The sequence below is a fragment of the Balaenoptera acutorostrata genome, chromosome 12 (assembly GCF_949987535.1).
Source record: "Balaenoptera acutorostrata chromosome 12, mBalAcu1.1, whole genome shotgun sequence".
Taxonomy (NCBI): domain Eukaryota; kingdom Metazoa; phylum Chordata; class Mammalia; order Artiodactyla; family Balaenopteridae; genus Balaenoptera; species Balaenoptera acutorostrata.
Window position 1 is genome coordinate 92152819 of NC_080075.1, and position 14707 is coordinate 92167525.

At 49.6% G+C, this 14707-nt stretch overlaps 1 protein-coding gene across 1 annotated transcript in view; it reads right to left on the minus strand.

Annotated features, from left to right (window-relative positions):
* DCDC2C (doublecortin domain containing 2C) overlaps positions 1-14707 on the minus strand; it is a 102541-nt gene that overhangs the window by 51367 nt on the left and 36467 nt on the right. The window contains 4 exon segments of the mRNA XM_057557909.1: positions 3198-3298; positions 5548-5614; positions 5616-5672; positions 13022-13070. Coding sequence (XP_057413892.1) covers positions 3198-3298; positions 5548-5614; positions 5616-5672; positions 13022-13070 — 274 coding nt within the window.

The window sequence follows — 14707 nt, forward strand, 5'->3', positions numbered from 1 at the left end:
GTGCAGCACAGAAGAGGAAAAAGGTGACTAAAGACCATGGACCATAATCCCTGTCACCATGGCTGATCCTCAGTAAAACGCTTTCTAATGTCATGCCGCAGCCAGAGTCTCAATCCCTAGCATTCTCTCCCTTTCACTTTCATTATATTTTCCACAGCTTAGCCTTTCGTCCTGTTCAGGAACCGCTTGGTTCAGGACAAACAGGGTTCGGTGGCTTGAGCTTCACCATTCATGATACAGGCACTGAAATCACTCCATTAACTCAGAGCACAGCTTCTCTAACCCGGCACCTCGACCTTGATTCTCTCATGAGCCAAAGATGGGTGTCAACAGAATTCTACGAGGGTCTCAATGTCAAGTTTGTTCTCGAGAATAAGCTTTTACGACCAGAGGCCCTGGAATGTAAGCACGCACCTTCCAACGTAGGCAGGAAAATGAGCGGCTCTTTGAAATCAACTGCAAAGGTGTCAGGTGGTGGAAAACCAAGTGGCTGACGTAGGAGGACAGAAAAAGTGACAGGTCTGGTTGGGAGTATGTATCACTCTGTGGGTAAATTAAAGAGAAAACAATCGGACGACAGAGCCAGAAAAATGGGAGCATCTTAGGAATCAGAGCGCAGGTCAAGAGGCACCGCTAACAGCCCTCCTGGACCGTCAGGAAGACTAACAGTCTAAGCAGCTGATGACGTCTCTTTACCGCTGAGCACCTGACACCCCTGTCCCGTGTTGCAATGCAGCTGCCCTGCCCTCTCTGCACAGCTCCAAGGAGTTCCTGACCGACTCAGAAGTCCTGGGGGGAAGCTTCTCGGCACTGGAGTGAAGGGAAGGTTAGGAGACCACAGTCAGCCTCGCTCACCATCACAGAAAAAGCGGATGTCACACGATGTCACCTGGCAGGAACAAGGGACAGCCCACCTTCCACACTCATCCGAACCTCAACTTCAACCTTCACTCAGCAGCGGGAGTGCAGTGTCGCAGGCCGAAGCTGCTGCAGGACGGTCTGAGTGGCCTCAACCCTGACCTGCGACCCTGTTATTCACAGGCGTCATCAGCTACCAACAGGCTGAACAAACTACACCTGCCCCCTTGGACCCAGAGGGGTCCTCATTCCTGAGGTTCCCTTCGTCCATCTCAGTTTGACTCCAAATTCATAAATTGACTAGTTGGGATGTTATACTTTGTAACATTTTATCTTTCGGGCAACACAAAAGTGGAGAAAGCGCAATGTTGCAGCTACCAGCCATTCGGGAAATGATGAGACGCCCACAGCTTAAAGCCAGTCACTCAAAAGCATGAGAAAAGCGCTCCAGGTTATGATAAAAGGCACCACCGTAATCAAATAGTTTAATATAAAGGCCAAACCGTTCTTCATTATGAACCAGAAAGTCCTAAGGGCATGAAAACAAGTATCCTCCCCTCCTTCCAGAAGGAAACCGGTGGCTCCCAGAGCTTACCCAGCACCAGAACACAAACGAAGGCCAGCACCTCTCATGCAGGTCTCCAGGTGTGCGGCCCCTGTTGTGTGGTGTGGACACCGCTCCCCCCATCAAACCTCTTCTTCCCTCCCACTACACACCAGCCTGGGGAAATCCATCTCACTCCACAGCCGCGAATACAATGGAACTCAAATACGCTAGCAACGGAAATTTACGTTTACTGTTCCCAAACAGTTATGGAAACACTATTTGTCACACTGGGACTTTACCTCCATTTAAAACTGTGCCAGACACTCTCAGTGTACAACCCAGAAAACACACAATAATAGATCAATAACAATAATTCATGTTGGAGGTGGAAGTGCGGATGATAAATTTGGTATAAAAAAGTAACTGCCTAAAATGTCTTAATATTATTACTATAAAATTCTTAAGTATGCAATAAAAATATTTAAACTGTTAGTTTGGGTTTTAAGAGAAGACCAAATCTTTGGGTCATTTTTTGTCATGTCGAGGAAAAGAATAATATTACTAGTAATTTAGGAAATACAACAGGACATATGAGAAAAGTGCTCAAAATGTCAAGAGGAAGTGGAAGACTACTACATTAAGACAGAGTTATGACATTTTTAAAACATATCACAGGGAAAAAACTGCAGAAGTTAAAAATAAATGACAAGGTGAAGAGTGATTAGTACTGAAAGAGGAGCAGGAAAGCTCGCTGGTTCCTGTGATCTGGGGCAAGCGCAGGGCTGGGACCTACCTTATTTAAGAGGAACAAAAATGGGACTCAAACACTAATACTGACCTTATACAGAATATAAATTATTTTCTCAAAAGCCAGTAATTGGAAGTGGACCTGTAATGCCTCCAGGTAGATACCAGAGGCAAAGTCATGCATTTCGGAGCTTACCTTGCACAGACTCCCCTTCGAGGCCCAGGATTGGGGCCCGGGGGCCTTGGAGACCTGCTGGATGCACTGGGGGGTGGGGCAGAGCCAGCTGGAACCCAGGCCTCCGACTCGGGCCTGGGGCCCTTTGCTTCTGCCCCTGTCCAGGCACCAGGCCTCAAAGTCAGCCCCTCTCCCCCTCACCTCCCTCCTCCAGCCCTCCTGCCCCGCGCAGGACTCCACCTCTCTCCTCCGTGAGGCCAGGAGGAGGGACACGGAGAGAGAGGGTCCACTGTGCGCCAGGCCCTGGACCGGGCACTAACGCGTGCACTCCTTCACTTGGTGCCCAGGCTGAGCTGCACGGTGACATCGCCTCCGCCGCATGCACAAGGAGACCGAGGCCTGAGGTCGGGAAGCCAGGAAGGGGCAGACGCATGATTCCCGACCACATGGTCTGATTATACCATCATCTCATCCTTCCACCAATGATTCCTAAGAGCCTTCTACCTGCCAGGACCTCTGCTAGGAACAGGGGCTACAGAAGTGAGCAAAGCAGACCATCGCCTTCTTATGGAGCTTCCAGCTTAGTGCGGAAAAGGGACAGTACCAAATACGGCTGAATATGCCGTCACAAACTGTGACGTGTGCTGAGAAGGGTCCTGGCAGCAGAAGAGCCTCGGGGGGAAAGATGGGCAGACAGGAAAACGCACAGCACAGGATCTGAAAGATGAGCAGTAGCTAACTGCAGGGGACAAAGAACATTCTAGAGGCCAGGGAGAGCTCTGGGGAGGGGCTGGGGATGAGACGCAGGCAGGGCTGACGGAGCAGCAGTGAGAAGGAGGTGGGCACAGTCCTGCGGGGCCCGCCACCCACCTGGTCCACAGGCACCTCCACATGCACGTCCGGGGCCTCCTTAACTTCTGGTGCTCCTTGGGTTTCCTCGTTAGGAGTCTGGGTTTTATACACGTCACCATCTGGAGAAAAATAATACAGACAGGGTTTTCAAACCGATGTTCGTTATACCTTTTCTGACCCAAACCAGAGTTACAACTCAGCATCCTTGGAGCTTCCTGTGTCACTGGCAGGCGGCCTGGCCGAGGGACCCCGGGACCCACATACCACCTCACCTCCATTTCCCCACCATCCTTGATTTTGCTTCAGTCGAGGTGCTGGGTTCAGTGGCCCTCAACACCTGCACTGTCTCCACAAAGGTCCCAGACCCTGGGAGTCACCATCATCCCTGTGTCCCACCCCCACGGGACTCAGGCCAGAGACAAAATACAGTGAACGTTTGACAAGTGTGCGCTCGGTTCATTCAGTTAGAAATAAACGCAAAGCAACCACGAGACACCAACATCAGATTTTAAGGACATACAGATGCATTACTTTAAAAATATACTCAAGAGCCGGGCTTTAACGACACAGGGGTTGAATCTGTACACCGTAAGCCACTCAGCTTCGTTGACAGACAAAATCATCTAAGTAGCACTACAACTGGATGTATCAATACTAAATGCCTATAAAATCCCAAGGTTCTTGAAAAGTTTATCCTCACCCATATCAGAAGCAACAGGTGACAGCAGGAGAAACAGAAGTGGGCTCGCCAGTTCCTCCAACATCCAAGAGGAGGCGCACGTGGCCACTGACGAGCTCGATGACCCAAAACGGGAAGCTGCAATCACAGCCCATCCCTTCCTCAGTCAAGAGTCCTGGGCCTCCCCACCCTCACGGGGTCCATTCTTGCCCTTCCCGGCCCCCGGTCCCGGAAGAACCTTCCCCCGAGCCCTGGGCTGGAGGATAAGGGATGGGAGAGGAGAGGAGAGGGCGGAACCCACGTGCCCCAGGGGCTCCTCTATCTACGCCTTTGATATTAATACTCATGGCAATCCTCAGACACGCCGATGACATCCGTCTTCAGGTAAGGAATGTGCCCCAGTCACAGGCTCACGAGGGCCACAGCTGGCATCTGAGTCCCAGCACACCACGCCCTCCCCGGCAGCCCAGGCCACTCCTGGAGGGTATGTTTTCCCAAGAAAGACATTTCAGTCGGTGATTAAATTTTCTATTACTGTTACTATGCTACAGAATTTCAGGTACTATAGGTTCAGTAGGCTCCGTGATGACCCCCGTGAGGGCGGATTAGAACAGCGTGGCCTCTGTGCTCATGCATCTGCCTCGCCTGCCAGGCCGTGAGCTCCGGGGATGGAAGGAACACGCCTGAACGCCTGCGTGTCCGGACCAGCGCCTGATGCACGGCAGGATGACGCATCTGTCATGGGAGGGGGAGGGCCAGGAGACGGGGAGCAGCCAGAGAAAAGCGATAGGGAAACGTCCAGCTCTGTAGCCTGAAGCAAACACAGGAAGGTAAGAAACGGGGAGCAAAGAGAAGAAAACCGGAGTCGTTCTGTGTGGTACTGAGAGCCAAGGGAGAAGACAGCTTAAGAGAAATGACTTCCAAACTTGTCAGATGCCGCAGAGAAGGCAAGGGAAGCCCTCCTTCCCGCCATCTCCCTCTCTTCTCCACGACCAACCACGGGACTTAAGTCTTGTAAGTGTCCATCACACCTACAGATGACACAGTCACAGAAAGCACCTCCTTCAGAGCCTGGCCCCCAGTCAGAGCTGATAATAGTAGGAACTACTGTTAACTACTAACAGTAGTAGTAACAGTAGTACTGGTAATGGTAGTAACAGTAATACTAGTGGTAGTAGCAACAGTAGTAAGAATAGGAGTAGGACTGAAAGGAGTATATTTTAAATTACTTCATTTTAAAATCACTTCTGAAGTTTAATTGTTCAAATGTCTCTCATTCTCAAAAAGTAAACCCGAACAGTGGGTTCGGATGGCTTTTATGTTCATGTTTCCCTCAAAAGGTTGATATGTTTGTTGGCTGTTTTCAGTGTCATTGGTCCTTAAGGGAAAATATGCCCTCCCAGAGGTCCACAGAGATGACAGGATTACTTTTAAATCCTGCGTTTATCTTGGAGGGCTTCCTAGTAGGAGAATCCCATCGCCCTCAGCCCTGCAATTTTGTTTTTCTACTCCCCCTACCATGGCCCTACATGCCGAACAATTTATTAACAAGTCAGACAGTTACGAGTCGGGTTTTTAAATCAGATCGTCACAAGTCATACCTTTGCAGGATGAAATTGGTCTGGAAAAGCAGATTCCTGACCCGGCAGCATTTCAAATTGCCGACAGCAACACAGAATTTCACATTACCTGCCCCACTCTGGATTAAAGGTTCTGCCTTTGGTTTCTTCCTTCCTTCTTTGGCGTAAAAAATAGAATTCCAGTGCTTTGGGTGGAATGTTGTCATATTTATGATTTTCTTTCACCTTGGGATCCTCCTAAGGTACAAACGAAGAACAAAAAGCGTGTTGGGACGGAGGCGTACAGTGAGTCTAATCGGTTATTTTGAGAAGGCCCAGGGAAAGCACACGTTCCTAGAGTGAACAGTGGGATGGGACCCAGGTGCCTCCAAGAGGCCCCCCTTCTCACACCATCTGGACCACGCTGTCGCCTCCATTTCTCTTCTGTAAAGTGGCAAAAATACTCCCCCCCCCCCAGGGGGCAGCACCTCACCAGGAAGGGAAGCTATTCTCTTCCCAAATGACGGTGGCCGTGTGGTGCCTGGGAAAGGAGGGTCTGCATTAGAGGGGGGACAGGCAGGTCTGCAGAGGTCGCTGGGGCTTTAGAGATACTCCTTACAGCCTAGTAAAAATCGCTTCCATAACAACCACCAAACTATCACTGCTGGAACCAGAGCAGGATGGACCATCTCTCATAAAAAAAAAATTGATGCATGGCAGGTGTGTCTGGGTTACAACTGAGGGGACCTTAGATTTCTAAAGAAATCTATAGACAATAATAACAAAGCATAACTAGATCACAGTGTAAGATGAACTAATTCTTAGCACCATCCCAATTCTATTCCAATTCTATCCCAGATATATCCCATCTTTATATACAAACCCTCTTTTTTAGTTCTCCTTTTCTCCATCTTTACTGAAGTATTTGGAAATGAATACAGGCAAAACTATATAAATAGATATTTCTCGTGAGCTCTCTGTGTCACTTAAGAAAATGTCAAACTAAAAACACCTACCTTGTACCATTTATATATGGCATTATATGTGTATTATGCAAACTACTAGGGTTTTTTTCCCTGTGGAAATTAAAGTGTGAAAATAGTCCTTCAACCACATATAGGAGCCAAGCAAAATCTTTCTACCTATTTTAGGAGGCTTTCCTACCAGTTGAAATTGTGTTCATGAATATAGGAAACAAGATCTTTGCAGGACTGGTTTTAGAAACAGAAAATGATATATGGTGCTTGTGCCTTAGAGGCAGCTGGGGGCTGGGATTCGGGAAACCTACTAGATTCTTCTCGGTGTTACTCACATCTCCTTGTCACAAGCACTTTCCGTATCTTTGGCCTCTAAGATAAAGAGGCCATGTATTTATTTTATTGTCTCTGAAACAGCACTCAGAGGACAGTGACAAGGAAATATTACCCACCTCGTTTCCAGGACACAAAAGCAGCGAGGATGCTGAGCAAAGAGCCCGGAGCAAACCACACCCATCGCGGTTGGACCACCCGCCCCCGTCACCCCAAGAGCGGTGGAAACAAGAACTCCCGGGGGAGCAGGACGGCAGGTGAAGGCGGGCATCACGTCATTAAACCAGTTCTGTTGTTTAATCTCATACTTTGCCTAACAAGCACATGAAGGGAATGCGAGATTCTGAAACACCTCATTCCTGTGAAATCCAGGGACACCGGAGCTGCATGGGTTTGGCCTCTTGTCAAGCGTTGGCTCAACCTCTCCTCCTCGGCGAGAGCCACCCTGATGGCTCCCACCCTATTTCCCCCCACTTTAAATTTCTCTGAGTTAACAGAGAAGGTACCATCCTTCGAGAGTTAGACCTGGCAGGAGGTCCTAACTCACTGGTTCCCTGGGACACTTGGCAGCAGGTCTCTCCCCTCCCAGTGTTCTGTCCCCTTTCACAGTGGGGCACTCCCCGACCACTGACCTCAGCAACCCATCAGACAAGAGGAATCGTATGCCGACAGGACAACGAAAAAAATATGGAAGCATAAAATGCCTTGGACTCCCCTTCTTCAAAAAAAAAAAAAAGTTCCCTTCCTTACCCTTCTCCATATTTTCCCCAGCACTTAACTCAACCTACAGATAACTTATTTATGACGTTCATTGTCCACCTGTCTCCATGAGGCATTAGGCTCTCCACGAGGGCAGGGGTGGTGTGTGTTTGTCTGTTTTTCTCATAATGGATCCCAGAGCCTGGGACAGTGCCTGGCACATAGTAGGGACTCAGTAAGTACCTGCTGAATGCATAAGTGAACAGGGCTGCTGTGAATCTGATCACGCCCACCTTTCAAACACTTCAGGGAGTGGTCTCAACTTTATGAAGATGTTCCAATGCCCTTCAAGCTCTAAGCCTACCTGCCTGCACAGCCCACTCCTCACACCCTTTCACCGCAGGCTTTGCACACCCCACGCCTTCCTACAGAGCTCAGCTGCACCTGGAACTCCCTCCCTGCCCTGCCTCCTGACCTCAGACCCCTCATCCTTCAAATCCCGGTCCGCGCCTGACCTCCAGGGCCCCCCTGCTGGGTCCTGTAACACCTCCACACGCAGCTCCAGGGCCCAGGCCCACCGTCCGCACATTCCTGGCCCTAAACCAACAGCTCTCGATACGTACGTGTGTTCAGTTAAGTGATTGTAACAGTTGCTCAGTAAACGTCTGCCGATCCAATGCACTGAGCAGGAAGATGCAGAGAGAGCAGGAAGAGAACAGTTGAAAATCTGGCACTCTCCAGACAAGGAAAGGCGAGGGGCTGCTAGGAGTAGCTTCCCTTCATGTTTGCATTAAACATGTATTTTCTCTAAACTACTTAGGAGGAGGCTGCATGAATCACGCGCATTTACGGCTAAGTCCCTTAGATGAGTACTGAAGACACACGATCTATTTACACTTTCGGGTGGTTTCCTGACAACAGAGACAGACGCCCCTGCAGAACCACAGGACGGTCGCCCCACTCAAGAAATCGGCCTTCACGCAGGCTTTCTAGCTAATCCGCCATCCATACTCCATCTGGTCTCCATGCAATGACATCCTTTGTGTTCAGGTGTTGTGTCCCCTTCATCCCCTTTTACCTGGACCCAGTCCTCAGACTTTCTTCATCTTACGTGACACTGAATTTTTGAAGAACACAGGCCTGTTTTCTTTTGTTTTATGGGAAGAATCTGAGGTTGGCTTGGTGTTTCTGCATAATTAGGTGAAGGTTATGTGTCCCTGACTGGATCCTACACACTCATGTCCCATCTCGGGCGTCACAGCCAGATCCCAGGACCACTGTCTCCCTGGTTGGTGACCTGGACCACCAGCCTCTCCGGGACATCCTCCTCATCCCTCCAGCCAACACCGCCGGCAGGACGAGCAGATTGCCGGCTCTGACCCAACTCCCTGCACTGCGCTTTGATTCCTGCATGAATCTTGACCTACTCACCTTTGAAACCAGCTGTAAATGACTCACATTTAAGTAGATGATCTTAATTATTTAAACAGAGCGAACTGTAATATAAGTTGGAAAAAGTTTAGAAAGAAAACGAAATATTTACACAAATTCCACTTTAAAACAGGTAATAAACTCCCGAGAAATACATTAAGACCCTACAAAGTGTACGACTAGACCCACATACCTAGCAAGTGTGACCACCCGCACCTAGCGAGTGGGACGAGACACACAGGACCTGAGGTGTATGCAGGCCCACATTCAGCTCGTCCCCAGCACAGGTGTGTGACGGGAACTGGAAAGGGACATAAGAGCCTGGGTGGAGCTCGGATCCTGGACTTGGCGGTGGGGAAGACGCAGCCTTGCGCGAAGGTCCGGTGTCTCAGACTTGCTGAGACAATCCCTCCGGCCCCCCCGGACCTGGCACACAGTAGGTGCTCGACGCTGAGCGCCTCCCATCCCTCACTCAGCGGCTCTGCGCCTGGTACATCACCCCACCACGCTGTCCCAGGGCGTCTCGATGACGCAGGACTGATAACACTGCCTCTTTGAGGTGGTCATGAGGTCTGCAGAGCTGCACCCCAGTAAGGGTTTTAGAACCTGGCGGGGCAGACAGAAGCACTCCATGAAATGCTGGCGGCGAACGTGACGGGTGGGCAGGTCTGCGTCCTGAGAGCCGTGGGGAAATGGTGGTGGACCAGCGGGAGGCAAGGAGGGGGTCGCCAGGGAAGGGGCACAGGTCCGGGAGGGGACGGCATGCACACCTCCTCTGCAGGCCCTCCAGGTCTGCTCCCCTCGGGACGAAGCCCAAACTCCCAGCACCACATCCAGGCACAGGGGCCCCTACCTGCGGGCCCACACGCCTTGCTGTTCCCCGACAGGCCAGCGCTTCCAAATCCCTGTGTTTCTCCAGAAGGGCTCCCTCCTCTGGGGTCTGGCAAACTCACCTGCGGATCCTAACTCCAATGTCATCTTGTCCCTACAGAGAAGCCCGGCCCCGCTCCCAGCCCACTCTGTACACAGCTCCACGGCCACAGGCCTGCAGTTTCCACTATGTGACTCTCTCTCTGTGCCCGAACGCTCCCCAAGGACCAAGGCAGGGCGGCCTGCATCTTCACACGCCCGGCGCTTGGCACGTGTGGACACTCTGGTGTCTTTTAATTGTCCGAGCCACACGGATTTACAGCCATTCTCGGAAAACAGCGGATAAGCGGGAACCAGAATCCACTGCTTTCCGACACGAGCAAATGAGCGTCACGCCTCCGACCCCTCCCCTCCGTCCTCACGTCCCCAGCCCCTCTGACATCATCGTGGGCTCTATTTACAAAGGCCACAGTACTTCCTTTCAATTTCCTTCATCCTTCTTCCTATTAAAAATATTTTTGGAAAATACACCTGAGGCACACTGGGTTTATTTCTCTGCGCTGCTTTAAGAAATACTATTTTTCTCCAGAGCCCCCGTCAATCAATCTAGCTGTCTTAATGCCACTGTAAGAGGTCATCTGGCTCCGGCACATGAAAGGCAGCCTCCCAAGGTAACCTGGGACGAATCAGACAGCGTCTAATTGATGAACATAACAAGCCAGTTCAGAGCCCGTCCATCCTCAGGTAGAAAACGACAGGCCTGCTGGCAAAAGGCACTTGCCCGGGTCCCAAGGAAGCGGTCTGGCTCCAAAGCGGGTCACAGTCTCCCACCAATGGAACGGTCCCTGCTCTGAGAATTATTAACACAGAAGACTTGCTGACACTTGAACCTGCCTGCTGCATCTCCAGGCTGCTGCAAGATGGCAACAAACACTGCCTGACCGTGGTGCGACGTGGTGTGGACTTGACATCACCAGCCTGCACACGTCACTTCCAGAGTATCTACCTCACACTCAACTTCACAGTCTCCACCCGGTTATTAAAGCGTGGGCGTCAGACCCCACACGCACTCACACGTAGGGTGCCAATGCTTGACCTCAGTTCATTACTGTCTGCTACCAACACTTGGGCTTTCTAGCCAAAGGGAAGTAGGTAATATTAACATTCTGACTGTGGGTATGATATAAATACAATGCTTATTAACTATTTACTGATATTTTACAGAGGCTTGCACCCTAAAATATTCATTTTAATATATGAATGCAATTTTAAGCACTTATTAAATTAACCTTAACTTCTGTGGAAGGTAATAGAGACCCTCTTTGGAAGGTAACTGCACCATAAATGCAGTTGCTATAAAACTGAATTTGATGTAACAAATAAGAGTAGCTGCATTCAGTTACTTTCATTGGACTAAAAGAGTCAAGGCTCCTGTTAATTGGACCATTTAAGGCATTGGCAGCCTCCTAATGATGTGTTTTCCAACATTCAAATATTTGAATCAACCAATAAGTGAACTGAGCCAATCAAATAAGGCAGACAGCATCCCAAATATGGTTTAAGTGTGCTAATCAGTTAAAATGCACCCATATGATTTCTTTGCCATTTTCTTGGAAATGGGCATTTTTAACAGTGTGATTTAAAGTTCTGCTAAATCAAGATTAAATCTTTCATTCTGTTCTCCATGGAAATCTAGATGTAAGAAGCAAACAGCTTCACTCTTCAATTTTTTTAAAACTCTGTTAGGGTGTCTATATTAGCTTAAATTAGAAATTCATGCCCACTGAAGCAAGTCTGATGACAGAAATCCTGGTGGGGGGGAAACAGGAAGTAAAAGGGGGGAACCAGGTTTCACTGACAGAGACCCTGAGAGGTTCAGCAGAGCCACGATTCCAACCGAGGAAGTCAGACTCCAGAACGCTTACTCTTAAAGCCCCGGGCTTTCCCTGGGTGGGAGCCACTGGTTTACTAAGAAAAAAAAAAAAAATCTGTTATCATAATATGCAGATAAGATTCACCCACTTCCTAGGCATCCAGTTAGATCCAGAGAGGGTTCGTCTTTTTACTCATTAAAGAATCCACAGTGATAATCCCACACAAATATCGGAGCAGGTTTGTCCTCTACTACACGTTATACGGGATTCTATTTGACATCAACAGCACTTTTCTGGGAGTTCGGGGGGTTTTGAGCACAAGCCACCCATTCTCCTTTCTTGGCCCTGCAGTGAACCTTTCTCTGCTCCAAAAAAAAAAAAACCAAAAACTTTTCTGCATGGATATCATCTCACACATCTCCCCTTCCCTCTCATTTGGTGAGTGTGCTAATCTAGCACAAAGCACCTCCTCACACACACGTACCAACACCTAAATCCTCCTCCTCTTTCCCCGGGGGCCCAGGTCTCTGCTCCTGACGCCACCATCCACCAGTGTTGCCCCGGGAAACCTGGAGTCCTCCCTGACTTTTCCACTTTCTCACACTCCACGGCCGTCTAGACGCGCCCGTGTTCCTTCCCATTTCACCAAATCAAGATGCCAAGAATCGTAAGACACGTGGTCATTTCCTGTGTCGCTAATAAAGAAATCAACCTGCCATTTAAACCATGTCATGGTGCTTCCTTATTACCTAGAAGTTCTTTCTTCTATCTATACTTCCTGAAAAAGGCCTTTTGGAACTATTTAGACATAGATATTTATCAATATCACACCTGCGCAAAAAGGAAGGGGAGACAGTTAACAAATAAATTACTTGCATCCTCCCAAGATTCTACATCTTGAGTCTGGCTCTTCTGAACCATTTCTGCCTCAAAGCCGCCTGTGCTTTTCCACGGGACAGAAAGAGCGCTCCTCCATTATCCCTGGAATTCTCTTCCGAGCTGCTCTGCACATTCTGAGGCTGGTGCTTTCTTGCCTGGAGCATGGAGGCAACCCTCTGCACCAAACTCAGCAACAAAACGCAACCAAGTGTGGTGGGCTGCCCCTGGCCACAAAGCCCCTCCCCCGATGCACAGGCGGTATGAAAAGTGAGTACCCTGCCGCACTTCTCCACCGAGGGAGAGCCTATTTCTCCACCCCCTGGGACCTTGAGACCACTTGGAGGAAAACAGAGGTGCCGACAACCAGCACCAGCTTCCAGATGTGGTGATATGGCCTTAGGCAACCCAGCCCAGCGGACCCTCCAGCTAAATGCAGCTGCATAAGTAACCCGGTGAACTGGCCCAAGCCACCCAGCCAACCCACAGAACCTAGAGAAATAACAAATCATTGCTGTTTTACGCCCCTAGGTTTGAGGATGGCTTTTTTTTTTTTTGGCTGCGTTGGGTCTTCATTGTTGCACGCAGGCTTTCTCTAGTTGCGGTGATCGGGGGCTTCTCTTGTTGCGGAGCACAGGCTATAGGCGCGCAGGCTCAGTAGTTGTGGCACGCGGGCTCAGTTTCTGTGGCTCGCAGGCTCAGTAGTTGTGGCGCACGGGCTGAGTTGCTCCGCGGCATGTGGGATCTTCCCGGACCAGGGCTCAAACCCGTGTTCCCTGCATTGGCAGGCGGATTCTTAACCACTGCACCACCAGGCAAGTCCCGAGGATGGCTCTTTACACAGTAACAGGTTATTGAAGCTGACAGCTCCGCTATGTGTGGGTATCTCCCTTTCCTGGATCCATAAAAGAACTGGCTGTTGTTCTGCAAAAACATATGGAATTGAAGGAGAATATACCCCACTAATAACAAATAACAGCACATCTTGCTGTCTCTATCTTTATGACTTTCCATGCGTATATAGTAACTTTCATTTCAATTCCTAATCCCAGCAAAACCCTTTCGAGGACATTTACACAGCAAGTAAACGCACCATGTGCTATGTCAGCCATACACCTCCTCAGCTGGAGAGACGGTAACGTGAGCAGCTGTGGCCAAGTTCACCGCGACAACAGATGAACCTGCAGCACGACGGCCAAGATGCCATCAGCCTAAGATGTTCCCCTACTTCAGAGCCTCAAAGATGGGGAAAGTGCTTGTCACAGAATCAGTGACACACGGCAGCTCTTGTACCCAATTGCACCCCACCTGCCACTCGCTGGGAGCATTACAGTGGCGTCAGGACGGGCCTCTCCTCCGCTATTGCTATTCTTGCTCGATTTTCAGTCCATACATTTTATTCCATCACTAGCAGTGATTCTCAAGTGCATACCTGTTCATTTCACTCCCTTGCTGACGTCAGGATCCCTATGAATACAAGTGTCTCACCTGCCCTTCCAGCCCTCATGATGGTCCCAGTCTGCCTTCCCAGCCTGCCACCTGCATCCCACTTTCCCATCTCAGGTATTGTGGTTTTCCTGACTCTTTGCGCAGTGCTGATGGAGAGACACAGGTGCGTCTGAAAGTTGGGCAGTTTAATAGCACAGGGATTGCTGCCCTACTGGAATTATGCAAGCGGGAGGGGTTGATGCCGGTGGGATCCAGGATGATGTGTGGGCCTGGGCTGAACCAGGGAACAGATTCCATCTTCCCGGTGAGGACTGTTACAGTCGCTGTGTCCTGTTCACTGGCATGTCTGCCTTCGCCACAAGCAGAGACTCACACTCAGCTCATCTCTGTATCTCCAGCACATGAAGGTTTCCTGGACCACCAGACACATCAACGGATGCCTCCATTCAAGTCTGACAGTCTGCAGGTCAAAAGCTCTGTGTGTATTTGTGTTCAGTTCATAGAAGAGTCAGGAAAGAGTCTCTGCTTTATACTGTCGGTACATTTAAGAAAACACTTGCAGATTTAGACCATATGATCCTGCAATCCCACTCCTGGGCATCTATCCAGACAAAACTCTAATTCGAAAAGATACGTGCACCCCAATGTTCACAGCAGCACTATTCACAATAGCCAAGACAAGGAAGCAAACTAAGTGTCCATTGATTGACAGGTGAATGGATAAAGAAGATGTGGTATATACAATGGAATATTACTCAGCCATAAAAAAGAATGGAATACT